Consider the following 13,741-nt stretch of genomic DNA (forward strand, 5'->3'; position numbering starts at 1 on the left):
CACACACACACACACACACACACACAACTCGCTCATGACTCAAAGGCCCATCCATATATGTCCATCTCACTATCACAGGCATAGAAAAGAGTTCTGTGTGCGTGCGTGCGTGCGTGGAGGAGGAGTCTTCTTACCTTATATAGCAGAGGAATGTCAGCAGGAACAGCAGGCAGGCCAACACATCAGCCCTGCCCACGATACCAGACACCTACATACACACAGAGAGAGAGAGAGAGATTATTGTGGTGACATATCTAGAGAATACACAGAAAAGAATGGCATATGGGATGCATCAGGTTTCTAGGCTCCAACAATGTGCACAGCTACGTTTTGCTGTTACATAAAACTGTAATGTCTTCAACATTATGGCAGGGTCAACGCTGGCTTCCTCCACACACAATGCACACACACACTGTATGCACCTTATGTCTAACCTCATGTACACAGTACTGTTCAGCTGGACTATGCTACTGTATACATTATGTATATCTTAGATTTTTGCCTATCCCTGACATGTTTCTCTTTACTGTTTGATTTCTTTTTCTCCTTGCTCTGCCAGTCCTCCCTTTTTTTTCTCTTCCTGAAAACAGCAAAACGATGGAGCTCATACAAAAACAAATTTCCCTCACTTCTTTATCCCATTAAGACCGATTCTACATTCTCAATCAGTAGTTCTCACACTTTAAAGATAAAAAAAATAAATCAAAAATAGCAGATGTACAACCCCACAGCGTGGCACAAAGTGACACGCTGTGAGCTTGTAGATCTGCTCCTTTAAAAACAATACTCGTATATCCCTCATAATTGAGACCTGTTGCCCTTAAATTGAGGTCCATTATCCAGCCTTTGAGGTTTGTCGTGTCCCACAGGGCTGTGAGAGTAATTTGCCATGATGTGTGTGTGTGCGCGCGTGTGCATGCCTATCTCTCCCTCTGTGGTGAGGCAGTCAGTCAGACCGCAGCCCCAGCATGGCAGAGAGTTAGTAAACATGTAATACAGGCGGAAATAAAATGGGGAAGGGAGGGATGGATGGATGGATGGAGGGATGAGGATGGGTGGCAAGAAGGCAGGAAGAAGAGGATGACAGATGGGAGGGAAGGAACAGAGGGAGAGACCAGAGATACAGCAGCGGATGGAGAGAGAAGGTGGGAGATAACATGCCAGGGAGAACAGGAAGAGGGTGCAGGGAGACAGGGGTTTGATGGAGGGGTCATGATACAGTGAAAGAGGGATGGTCATGGGGGGATGAAAGAAAAATAAGTAGAGAGATAAGGACGGCTTTGGTAACAAAAGCCTCAGTTATACTCACTTGCGTGCCGGTGTTGTGCTCAGTAAATAGCAGATGTACAAGCTCACAACGCGTCACATTCGTGACGCGTTGTGAGCTTGTACATCTGCTATTTACGGCAAGCAACACCAGCATGCAACTAAGTATAAATCAGGCTTAAGTCGTGCGGTAAGTACTGGGAGCTAATGGTGTTGCGCTCCACCTCCACACTCAACACATGTGATGTGCTTCTGAAGTTTGGCTGCCCAGTCTAATTAGTCAACATCCTCCGCCAATTAGGATGGTCTGCCACTTAAGACGTGTTCAGATGGCTGGTTACAACCAGCGTGGTATAACTATGAGAGTGACGACACTAGCGTCGACTCCGATTGTATGAATGGAATGCGGAAATGCTCCGTCTACAGTATCTCAATGAGGAAGTTCCAATGTTTCCAATGTAGGAGGCCGCTTTGCGGCGAGATCAAAGTGTGACGCGACTTTCTCTTCTACGGCTCTGGTTACATCATGGCCCACACTCAGCAGGAGGGCAGCAGATGAGATGCAAAGACCAGCTTACGGTTTCCTTCACCACGTGAACCCTGGCGTCCCGATTCTGGGCATGTCACAATATGCGAACATTCGGCGAAGAGATTTGGTGTAGAGGTTAAAAAGGAAAGGGGGCCAAGCATAGACCCCTAGGGGACCCCAGTCAACAAAGTATAAATAGTAGGGTTTAAGTGGTTAAGGGAGTACAACATTTAGACCCGCGGTGCTGGTGTGTGCCGCTGCTGATCGTGACACCTGGACGGTTCAGCCATCATAGAATACACTGTTAAAGGACGGAAGGGGAAGTCAACATCGGATCTGACGCCAAACCATGAAGTAATGCTCAGTCACACGACGGTGTCACACGTCAAAAATATTGACGGCCCAAGTATAAATCAGGCTCTCCTACACTATTCCTCTGCTTAAAGAAAGTAACTGGTTTACTGTTGCCTGTATGCTTAGAATAATATTTATTGTGTGTGTGTGTGTGTGTGTGTGTGTGTGTGTGTGTGTGTGTGTGTGTGTGTGTGTGTTTGTGTGTTTAAGAGCTCATTAGCGAGTGGTGGAGGATTCAAACACCTAAATTGTATTCATGCAGAGAGAGAAAGAGAAAGAGAGAAGACTCTCCCCTGTCTTTCATCCTCTCTCGTCCCCTCCCCTCACTTCCTTTCATCTTCTCCCTCAACATCACCTGCTCTCCGCCTGTCTACTTCTCTTTTCAACATCACTCCATCCGGCTCTCCGTCTGTCTACCTCTATTTTCAACATCACTCCATCCTGCTCTCCGTCTAGGGTTGGGCAATTAACCAAAAATATATCAACACAGATATTTAGAACCAATAATTGACTTATGGTAAATGGTGTTTATATAGCGCCTTTTATCCAAAGCGCTTTACAATGTGTATTACATTCACACACCGATGGTGGAGGCAAACATGCAAGGCACCAACCTGCTCATCAGGAGCAGTTAGGGGGTTCAGCGTCTTGCTCAAGGACACTTTGACAGTAACGCAGTGGGAGCCCGGGATTAAACCGCAGGAACCTTCCAATTCCCAAGCGGCCGCTCTACCTCCTGTACCACTGTCTGTCGCCCCTTATAACCGAATAACTGAGAAACAAGGTCACCCTGCGTTATACTTTGTTGTACACGGTGTATAACAATCGTGAAAAGAGCAGATCTACAAGCTCACAACAGACGCACACAGCACAGCTTGTAGATCTGCTATTTCTTTCCTTTTTAATAATTGTTCATTCATTGTAAATCGAGGCAAAAGTCATATCGCCCAGTGGGTGACGAAGCATCATTATAATGCACCCGCAAACTCACAGACAAGCACACACCATAACCACTTAAATAAAAATGCAAGTAATTCCTCTTATCTGGCACAAAGATCAAACAGAGTGTGTGTGTGTGTGCACGCACGCACGCGTGTGTGTGTGTGTTTTCCAGAAGGTTGTGCGCCCCACCCCTTCAGGGCAGCAGCTGCTTCCAATAAGAATGCTCTCGCAGACACACCCTCTGCCCCTGGATCTGCCAAACAGGACATTTGGCTCTGATTTATGTGTGTGCGTGTGTGTGTGTGCACGTGCGTATGCGCGCGTCTGGCTTTTCTCTGAGAGGCCAAGACATCCAATAGGCCTATGATCATAATCGCTCGCCCACAGACAATTACCACACACGCACGCGCGCACGTGCACATGTTGTATCGAGTGGTGGTGGAAAGTCACGAAGTACATTTACTCAAGTGCTGTACTTAAGTACAATTCTGACGTACTTTTACTTCACTTGTCTCCATTTCCGTTTTACTTTGTTTTTAATATGTTATTCTTCTAGAGGTGACTACTGTACTTTTTACTCCATTACAGTTACTTTGTTGCTGTCGGGCAGAAACCCAAACCTCTCTAACTGTTTGTGTTTTTTTTCGTAAATTAACGCCCTACTTGATCATACTACAGCGTCACACAAAAGCATCAAAAGTAGCAGATCCGCAAGCTCGAAACGCGGCTTGGCGCGTTTTTAGCTATTTTATATTTTGGCTATTAAAAAATTGCCAATCTACAATCTCGCATTGTGAGTTGGTGTCCCTGCTCTTCTATTGAGAGACATTTAGATTCTGTGTCTAGGTTGGACACAACCTTTGACACAATCTTGTTTCTGGATTGACAATTTTTTTTACCTGAAGGTAAAACAAATATTTCTCCCCAGAGCAAGCAGGCAGGCTCTATCAGCTCAGTGGTACAAAATAAGATGTCAGCACTTGCGCAGGAGACCTGGGTTCAAATCTAGGGTAAAACAGTAAAGTTACATAGTGCAGCTTTAAGTGAAAAAACAACAGAGTACTTCTTCCACCACTGGTATGGAGCTGCCTCTCACTAATATGCACCAGAGAGCATTATTATTGGCCACTGTGCTCCACAACAAGAGGTGTTCAATAATAAGAGGCTCTGTGGTCATAACGGATCATAATAATCTACCTCCAGCCCAGTCGCTGTTATAGTAATAAAAATTCTGGTCTCTCTCTCTCTCTCAAATTGTATGTTACTTCTCAGGATTGGGGGAAACAGTGAAACAGTGTTCCAATGGATGTAGTTATTATTTAGTCACACGCTCTTGTTCTTAGTAACAAGCTCATGTTAATACTTTTCATTGGTTCAATATTCATAAAAAACACATAAACACTCAAAAGTTTTTAAAAAATCCAAATAGCTACACGGTCACGTGTCGCATCGCATTGAAAAATAAAAAACGTTTAAATATGGAGATACAAGTTTTCTGCCGACAACGGCGATGAAACGCCAATTACATAATAGAGCAGGAATTTCATACCAACACACAGCTGCACAGCCTCCCCTCTCTCTAAACCTCAACTCAAGGGGAGAAAGATGAAAAACCCCCTCTTGTTAACCCTAACCGGAGAGCCAAAAATAGCCGATCTACAAGCTCACAATCGGCTATTTTTGGTGCATGACACGGGCACAGAACTAAGAAATCACGCATAACTCCAATCCTAACCTTTAAATGTCTAATCCTAACCCCAACCTGAGTCTTTTCCTAATTGTAAACCCATCTCTAAAAAAACTAAACAATTGTAACAATAAAAAAATCTTTTATCTTGTGAGAACCAGGAACACAATGTCCATTTCACACACACACACACACACACACACACACACACACACACACACACACACACACACACACACACACACACACACACACACACACACACACACACACACACACACACACACACAAGTTTTGCAAGCAGCCTTTCACCTAAGGCAGATTCTTGGATGACTTGTTTAGTATTCCCACAGCGCTGGCTTGTCCTAGCCTTCAATGACAGCTCAAACACCCAGGGAACACTTCATTGTGTGTGTGTGTGTGTGTCTGTGTGTGTGTGTGCTGCTACACACACACACACACTATAAGTATAGTAGAATTTGAGAAATAGACCCCGTGAGGACAATTTTCCTGGTGGTCATCATAAGAGAAATGCTTGTTTTATGGTTAGAATTTTTCTTTTTTTGAAGTTAGGCTTACAAGGAAAAGACCGAAAATAGACAATCTACAAGCTCACAACGCGTTGCAGCGTGACACATTTGTGAGCTTGCATATCAGCTATTTTGGGCTTTAGAGTTATGGTTAAAAAAATGGTACGCATAAAACTATCGTCCTAAAATGTTGATGTCCTCACAAGTATAGTAATACAAACGTTTGTGCCCATGTGTGTGTGGCTGTGCGCAACCAGAAGGGCACACATATGGTTGGTGCGATCCACACACATGGCCAGCACTCTGTCGTCAAGCCTCCACAGAGAGGAGTAGAGAGAGAAAGGGATGAATAGAGGCTTTTCAGGCCTGAAACAGGAGCCTCCATTCACTGATTACAGACAGAAGGCAGTGCTACAGCAACTCCATACGGAACACAGAGACAGAGAGAGAGAGACAGAGAGAGAGAGACAGAGACAGAGACAGAGACAGAGACAGAGACAGAGACAGAGACAGAGAAAAGTGACTTTGGGCTTGTTTTTTCTGTAAAGTCGCTTGTAAATATTGGTAGATGTGGGTTGATGTTTTTTGGGCTTGTTTCTATAGTGCAGTTGCTTATTTGGGCTTGCTGTTTCCTAATGTTGTTTAAACCAGTGGCTCTCAAACATTTTCATGTCAAGGACCCCCAAATTAATATGCATTTGTCCGCAGACCCCCCCCCCATCTGAAAATATGTTGTGCCAGAGACCCCCATACAAGATTTGTGTGGATTTGAAAATATTCCACAATTCACTTTTTTCACGATTTTTATTTCAAAATAGCAGATCTACAAGCTCATGCGATGCGTTGTGAGCTTGTAGATCGGTTATTTGAAAATAGCCGATCTATACAGAGGTTTAAAGTGCTCATGTGGCCTATGGTCGCTTCTTTTGGGCTTGTTTTCATAGACCTGGTTGCTTATTGCTCTCGCAAAATCAGGCAACCCTGTACAGGACACAGAGAGAGACAGAGACAGAGAGAGAGAGACAGAGAGAGAGGAGCGGATCAGTGACTGGGCCCTGTCAAGAGACAGAGGTCTGCATGGGGCTCAGAAAACAGAGCCGAGTGTTAGTGGGTATCCCAGGTGGTTTTTGGAGAGTGAAACCGTACATCGCCACTGTCGGGCAGAAACCTCGTATCTCCATATTTCAAATTTTTGTGTTTTTTTTTCTTCCAGAAATTAATGCCATACTGTCATACTACAGTGTCACCTAAAAGTAGGAATAAATAGCTGGTAGATCTGCTATTTCTGCTATATTTGTTAAGTGACAGTGAAAGTGTGTCTGTGGGTTTTATACATATTTAACCAATGAAAAGTATTATAAGAACTTGTGTCTAAATAATAACTTAATTGGATCACAGGTTATTATTTTTTTCATTTCCTGAAAAGTAACGGTTTTGGACATTTCGTTTTTGTTTTGGAGGTTTCTGGCCTGGACCGCTGGCGTAGCGGTACAGGCACCTAGGCTCAGTGTAGCCTGACAGCGTGTCGCAGGTTCGGGTCCCGATCCCGACGGCCTTTGCTGCATGTCACTCCCCATATCTGTCCCCATTTCCTGTCAGCCTTCTGTCCTGTTAATAAAGGCCTAAAAGCCCAAAAATAAATCTTTAAAAAAAAAAAGCTAAATTATTCTGATTCATAAGCATATTTCCCATTACATAGAAGTACAGAGTAGTGTACTGACAGACAGGGAGACAGTAGATATCAACCTACCATCATATCTTCACGTAAACCAAGGCTACAAGAGGGAAAGGTTCATTCTTCTTCCAAAATGTCACTTCACAATAGGGCTACAACTATCGATTATTCTATCGATTACTTTTTTGATGAATTAAATAATCGAGAAGAGCGTTTTTTGTATTGATGAATCAATAAAAATAAAAATAAAAGCAGATCTACAATGTCACAACACGTCACATCGTGATGCATTTTGAGATTGTAGCTCTACAATTGTTTTTGGGGGAAAAAATATAAATTGGGAAGCCAAGTTGAATGTGGCTATTTAGATCTCTCTAGATCACTCTGCCGTACTCTGTCCAACAGACTCTTATGCTTGGTATACTGGTAGCAAAGAGGATCATTTTAACAGAGTGGAAGACTTCCATCGTTCCTTGTTTCACTAGATGGCTTAACCCATTCATGCCATTCTCGCTGGCCACACACGGACACTCCACTCACACATGTGAAGATTTCTTTCTCGCTCTGAGCAAAAAAAGAAGATGCACGCATTCTCATTGAAATGGCCAGGTTTGGCGAGAACAGTGGTGCACAAAAAACACTTTTTTAGTGGGTTAAAAGTGTTAATCAGAGCGAACTGGACGCAGAGCCAAGGAAAAGCAATGCCATTTTCAAGGTGTCTAAGCATAGAAGATAAGAGTTTGAGGGCAGAATCTTCAGGTGGTTAACGTGTGTTGTGCCTGTGTGTCTGTGTGGCGTACACAAGTCTGTGCCTGTGTGCACCTCAACCCCATCTCATTCCACATGGAGATAAGTAAAACCAGCTCCGTCTGCATGGGCTTAATGACTGAACCTGTTTCTATTTAGGTGGGATCATCGGGCTCTCAATGTGTGTGATTGTGGGTGCAGCACACGTGTGTGCATGTGGACATTATGCAGTCTTGTGCATGCACGCCTTTGTGTGTTCGTGTATCTCTGTGCATGTGGGAGGTGCGTGTGTGTGTGTGTGTGTGTGTGTGTGTGTGTGTGTGTGTGTGTGTGTGTGTGTGTGTGTGTGTGTGTGTGTGTGTGTGTGTGTGTGTGTGTGTGTGTGTGTGCGTGTGTGTGTGTCTGTGAGAGAGTGCAGTGCAGAGAACAAGCCTGTCAAAGAGGTGCCACAATCCAGCTGTTCAATCTCCCTCCCCATCAAACTGACTCCAGGCTTCTCTCTGCATAACTGACTTATTGACTGACTGACAGACAGACTAACTAGTAGATGAACATGAAAGCAAGGCTACACTCTGCAGGCCTCCACTACACCCATACAGTATGTCACCCTATGTTTCTCCACCTTCCATTGGGAACACCTCATTTCTCTCTCGCTCTAAGTCTAAATAAAAAAGATGTATAACCACTTTTGTTCCATTTATAACCATTTATTTTGTGAGGACCAGGAAAGTGGTCCTTACAATGTCTAAGTACACGCACGCACACACACACACACACACACACACACACACATCTCACTCTCCCTCCCTCTCTTCCTCTCCTCCCTCTCTCTCACCCAGGCCAACGCTCCGAGCATCCCAGACTCTTCTTCCCCCTGGCTCCCAAGCTGCAGAATTAGTCTCTCACACACACACACACACACACACACACTATCTCCCCTTTCTTCTCCCTCCCTATCCAATCCAACCTCTTCCGATCACTTTTGCAGAGCCTGTGAGCGTGAGAGCTCCTTTATTCTCGCTTCACCTGTTGGAGGGAATAACAATGTTCTCTGCGGCAGTACAGAAAATGTCTCTCAACTCGCACAACTCGCCCTGTAACTTTTGAGAGCCTTTCCCACAAAAGGCAGGTAACGGGGAAAAAGCGTAGTTGCCCTCTGGGAATCGAAGCGAGGTGCACAATTTTCACAGCGTCAAGAGAGGCTGGTATGAGAACCACAGTGAGGCTGTAGACAGTAGTGGAAGAAGTACTTAGATTTTTTGTTTTACTTAAAGCTGCACTATGTAACTTTTCTCTTCTACCCCTGATTTGAACCCTGTTTCCTGCGCAAGTCCTGTTTTTTTTTTTACCATTGAGCTAATAGAGCCTGCCTGCTTACTCAATGGATACATTTAATCTTGACCATTAGGTCAAAATTCTTGTCAGAGCCTGTGTCTATGGTTATGGCTGAGTCATAGTGACGGCATGGTCCGCCGGCCCGCCCGCCGGCCTGCCAGTCCTCCCTTAAGCCAATTTTAATATAAGATGTGTTGGTATCCAGTGAGTGTGCTACTCACAGCCTCGGTGTGGATGGGGTGCACGGAGAACAGGAGCGCCGTGAGGAAGGCGAGACGTGAGTCGTGGAACACGCAGCGCTCACACGTGTGCATGAACAGGCAGGTCACGGCCGAGTGCAGACACACGTTCACCACATGGAAGTACAATGGAGTCATACCACCTAGAAGGATGTTCAACCTGAGAGAGAGAGAGAGATAGAGAGATAGAGATAGTGAGGTTTAATACCAAGTGAATGCAAAACATTGAATTATTGCTGCCATTTGTTTCAAAAGTTTATCCCAAGCTAACCTTTCCTCTTATGGTTTTGTAAGGTAAGACAGCTTTGTTTACACATTTCTTTATTCCCTTTTAATTGTACAAACATTATTTTGTTTCGATTGTTTTATTGCACTTTTGCATTGGCAATGTAAACGTACGTTTTCTCATGCCAATAAAGCCTGTTTGAATTGAAATTGAGAGAGAGAGCGAGAGAAATTCAGGGACTCAGTAATGAGAATAGAATTTGCATTATGCCATTGCTAGTGGAAAGCATGCAGTGGAAAAGTGCCATAATACCCGAGGTGGTTTTAACTACAGTATGTGAAAAATTAGATTTTTTACTTTTCCTGTTGCACGAAGTTCGAACTGGACTCTTAAACAGCATCTTAAGAATTTGTTTTTGCCCTGCCTCGTGGTGGCTTGTTATGCACACACCTGCATATGATGCCAAAGTTGACATGTACTGTACATACCTGCTATCAGATACAACATTTATGAATATATCATTTTTTTGTTTCTCTCACACGTTTCTCTTTTGCTCTCTCTCTACCTCTATTGTCTCTCTTCTCACGGAATAGTACAAAATGATGGAGTGTGCACGAAAACAATCATTTCACTTCATTACACCTGTAAATTTGTGAGGTGACAATGAAAATTATTCTGATTCATACGCATATTTCCCATTACATAGAAGTACAGAGTAGTGTACTGACAGACAGGGAGACAGTAGATAATAACCTACCATCATAACTTCACGTAAACCAAGGCTACAAGAGGGAAAGGTTCATTATTTTTCCAAAATGTCACTTCACAATAGGGCTGGAACTATCGATTATTCTATCGATGACTTTTTTGATTAATCAAATAATTGGGAAAAGCGTTTTAAATCAACGCGAAAGCTTCGTATAAGTAACTTCTGAGCCTTCTGATAAGCTATTTTCAATATTTTTGCTATTCTATTGTTGCCTATAATGACAAGAAGAAAGAGAAGGGAAAATAAGGAAAAAACTGTTGCATCCCTACCTCACAACACCACTGTCAACTTGGCTTGTAAAATGCCGTTACATTCTCCGGAACATGGAAATTGTACTAACCTTTACTGCAGTGTCTGAATTTCAAATGAAACAGCCTGCTTGCTACACTGAACATTGGATTCAAATCACACCCTGCGTAAGCTCTATCAATATGTAATTCCTTGTGAGGAATAGAGGTCTGATATGTAATTTAATTAAATATATCATAGTCAATTTACATTACCACAATCACTTTAGACCGACGCGAGAATTTAAATCCTGTCTCATCATAATAAGCCATAGTGAGCCATCGATTCAGATTCTATTACACATTCACTGCCTTTAGATTATAATTGCCTTGCCTTAATTGTGTTGAATCCACCATTCTCATCTCATTGTAAAAACCCACCACCAGCCAATAATGGCAGATTCAATTACATAGCCTCTCTAAAAATCAGTCTCCCCTTCCTTTATCAAACTACTACAGTATATTAATATGAAATGCCCTGCTCTGAAAAATCCATCTCTTTGAAGATCAAAGGCTTTGCAGACCAGAACAAAAATCACAAGTTGAACAGAACCAGCTTTGGATAAAAACAGCACATTGCAGCTTTTACATTAAAGGGATCAGCTTCTTTTTAATAATTATGTTTATCATACTGCACAATGCACATCCCAAGATTCCTGTGATCGTATCTAGAAACCATTTTTTAATTACTGAGAGATGTCCACTGGAAGCTTCTTAGCATTTTGTAACAATACTAATGGGAACTAGACGCGTCGCAATTCAGGGCAATTGCAGAGTGTGGTTGCACCGACGCTAGTCGCAGGTCGCTGCCGCCGGGACTTGAGGAATACGCTGGGAGGAATACCGTCGGAGGCTGTGCCAATTACATTGTCACGTAACTCCTGAGATCACTTGCGTTTCATTTTGAGAGGATTGATCCCCCCAAAATAAGGTTTTTGCATCAAACGGTTACATTTTGAGCATTTGTGGCGCCCCCTATGGATCAAAGTGGAAATTCTTTTGGGGATTTGTTGAGTAAACCACACTTGACATGTGATTCAAATTTGGGATTGACTGGACGTTTTGTTCGTGATTTGTGGGCTTTTTTGTAAAACGGGCCCCCCCCTCCCGCTAACTTTGGAAGCCATTTACGGACGAACGGTATGGACTATCAAAATTCTGTTTCGGTCCAGATTATCGCATGGGTCCAGAGATGATGTGTACCGATTTTTGTGAAATTTGGACAAAATATATGGGAGGAGGAGCTAAAAGTGTGTTTTGAAGAAAATTCAAAATGGCGGAAAATCTATCCTGACGCAAATGGGCGTGGCCTATATGGGGAGTTGCGTCATGACCCAAGGAATCTAGGGAAAAATTTTGATTTTACGACCTACGGTTGAAGAGTTATAGGCCAAAACGTAAAGGGGGCTGTTATAGCGCCACCATGTGGCCGATTAGTGTAATTATTTTTTCAATAATTTTGGACTAAATTATGAACCTCCCCTCCAAATCTGGTAACTCTAGCTCTTACGGTTTCTGAGAAAAAAATACTTGAATTTTAGTTTTTTCACTTTTTCATTAAAGCGGATGGGGACATTTAATGCACTAATAAATCAATATCAATTAAACTATTTAACCAATCTCTTAGCAAAATACAAGCACACGATTCCAGGTCAAGACGGTCAAAAACTGTGGGAGGAGATGCGGCTCAAAGTATTGTTTATCTAGGAAAATAATAAAGCCGGAGGATTACTATAGTCTGGTTGCCCTGTTAGGGCAACCACACTAATAATAATAATAATAATAATAATAATAATAATAATAATAATAATGATAATTTAAAATACTTATTATTATAATAAACCACAAAAGGCAGGTAGATTCCTCCCAGGATGTCAAATGTTTCCTAAACAAAACAAAAAAACATTTAATTAAAAATAAATATCAATTAAATAATAAAACTCATTGAATTATAAAATACAAATTATTTATTTGTCCAAATTAAGTCACAGGCTTTCAGATTTTTTGTAGGGCCCTCCCACTAATTGTGCAAGCCAATTACATTGTCACATGTCATCAGAGTTCATGTGTAACCTGATGGAGTGGATTGGTCCAAAAATAACAATGTTTTTGCATCAAACGGTTACATTTTGTGCATTTGTGGCGCCCCCTATGGATCAAAGTGGAAATGCTTTTTCACCCTTGACATGTGATTCAAATTTGGGATTGACTGGACGTTTCGTTCGTGATTTGTGGCCTTTTTTGTAAAACGGGCCCCTCCCACTAACTTTGGAAGCCATTTACGGACGAACGGTAAGGACTATCAAAATGCCGTTTGGATATGTTCATCGCATGGGCCCAGAGATCATGTGTACCGATTTTTGTGAAATTTGGACAAAATATGTGGGAAAAGGAGCTAAAAGTGTGTTTTGAATCAAATTCAAAATGGCGGAAAATCTATCCTGACGCAAATGGGCGTGGCCTATATGGGGAGATGCGTCGTGACCCAAGGAATCCAGGGGAAAAGAAATTTGATTTTACGACCTACGGTTCAAGAGTTATAGGCCAAAACGTAAAGGGGGCTGTTATAGCGCCACCATGTGGCCGATTGGTGTGATTATTTTTTCAATAATTTCGGACTAAATTATGAACCTCCTCTCCAAATCTGGTAACTCTAGCTCTTACGGTTTTAGAGAAAAAAATACTTGAATTTGAGAAAAACTGTGGGAGGAGAGACGATCTAAACTATTGTTTATCTATATTAATAATAAAGTGTGAGGATTACTATAGTCTGGTTGCCCTGTTAGGGCAACCACACTAATTAATGGATTGATTTATGCTAGCCAGTATCTACTGGCTGACCACAGTCATTTTCCATTATTTGACAAGAACACTGGGGATGTGCGGTATCACAGAAAACAGAACTATCCCATTATGAATGGCATATCTCTGATAATAATTAGAACTCCATGTCTTTGAAGGTAATTGGTGATAATGTAACTGAAAGCCACCATCTTATTCATTACGTCAAGAAGAATGTTCTGTCCTTTCCTGTCCCTTGTCCATTGTGTTCTACCCTGTTCAGTTCCACTCATAATTCAGCTGATAAATAATATGAAGGCTTGAAGAGAAAGCAAGTTTACCCTCAAGATTATAATACAGATCTGCCCTTACAG

General features: G+C 42.4%; 1 protein-coding gene across 2 annotated transcripts in view; it reads right to left on the reverse strand.

Annotated features, from left to right (window-relative positions):
- The window catches only part of tmtc1 (transmembrane O-mannosyltransferase targeting cadherins 1), a 92,431-nt gene that overhangs the window by 70,524 nt on the left and 8,166 nt on the right, over positions 1 to 13,741 (reverse strand). For both annotated transcript variants that reach the window (XM_080421362.1, XM_080421361.1), the window contains exons 2-3: positions 9,287 to 9,464; positions 135 to 208 (exon numbers count right to left, since the gene is read on the reverse strand). In XM_080421362.1, coding sequence (XP_080277488.1) covers positions 135 to 208; positions 9,287 to 9,464 — 252 coding nt within the window. The remainder of the gene's footprint in view (positions 1 to 134; positions 209 to 9,286; positions 9,465 to 13,741) is intronic.

Source organism: Gymnoscopelus braueri (assembly GCF_963280865.1).
Source record: "Gymnoscopelus braueri genome assembly, chromosome: 23".
Lineage (NCBI taxonomy): Eukaryota > Metazoa > Chordata > Actinopteri > Myctophiformes > Myctophidae > Gymnoscopelus > Gymnoscopelus braueri.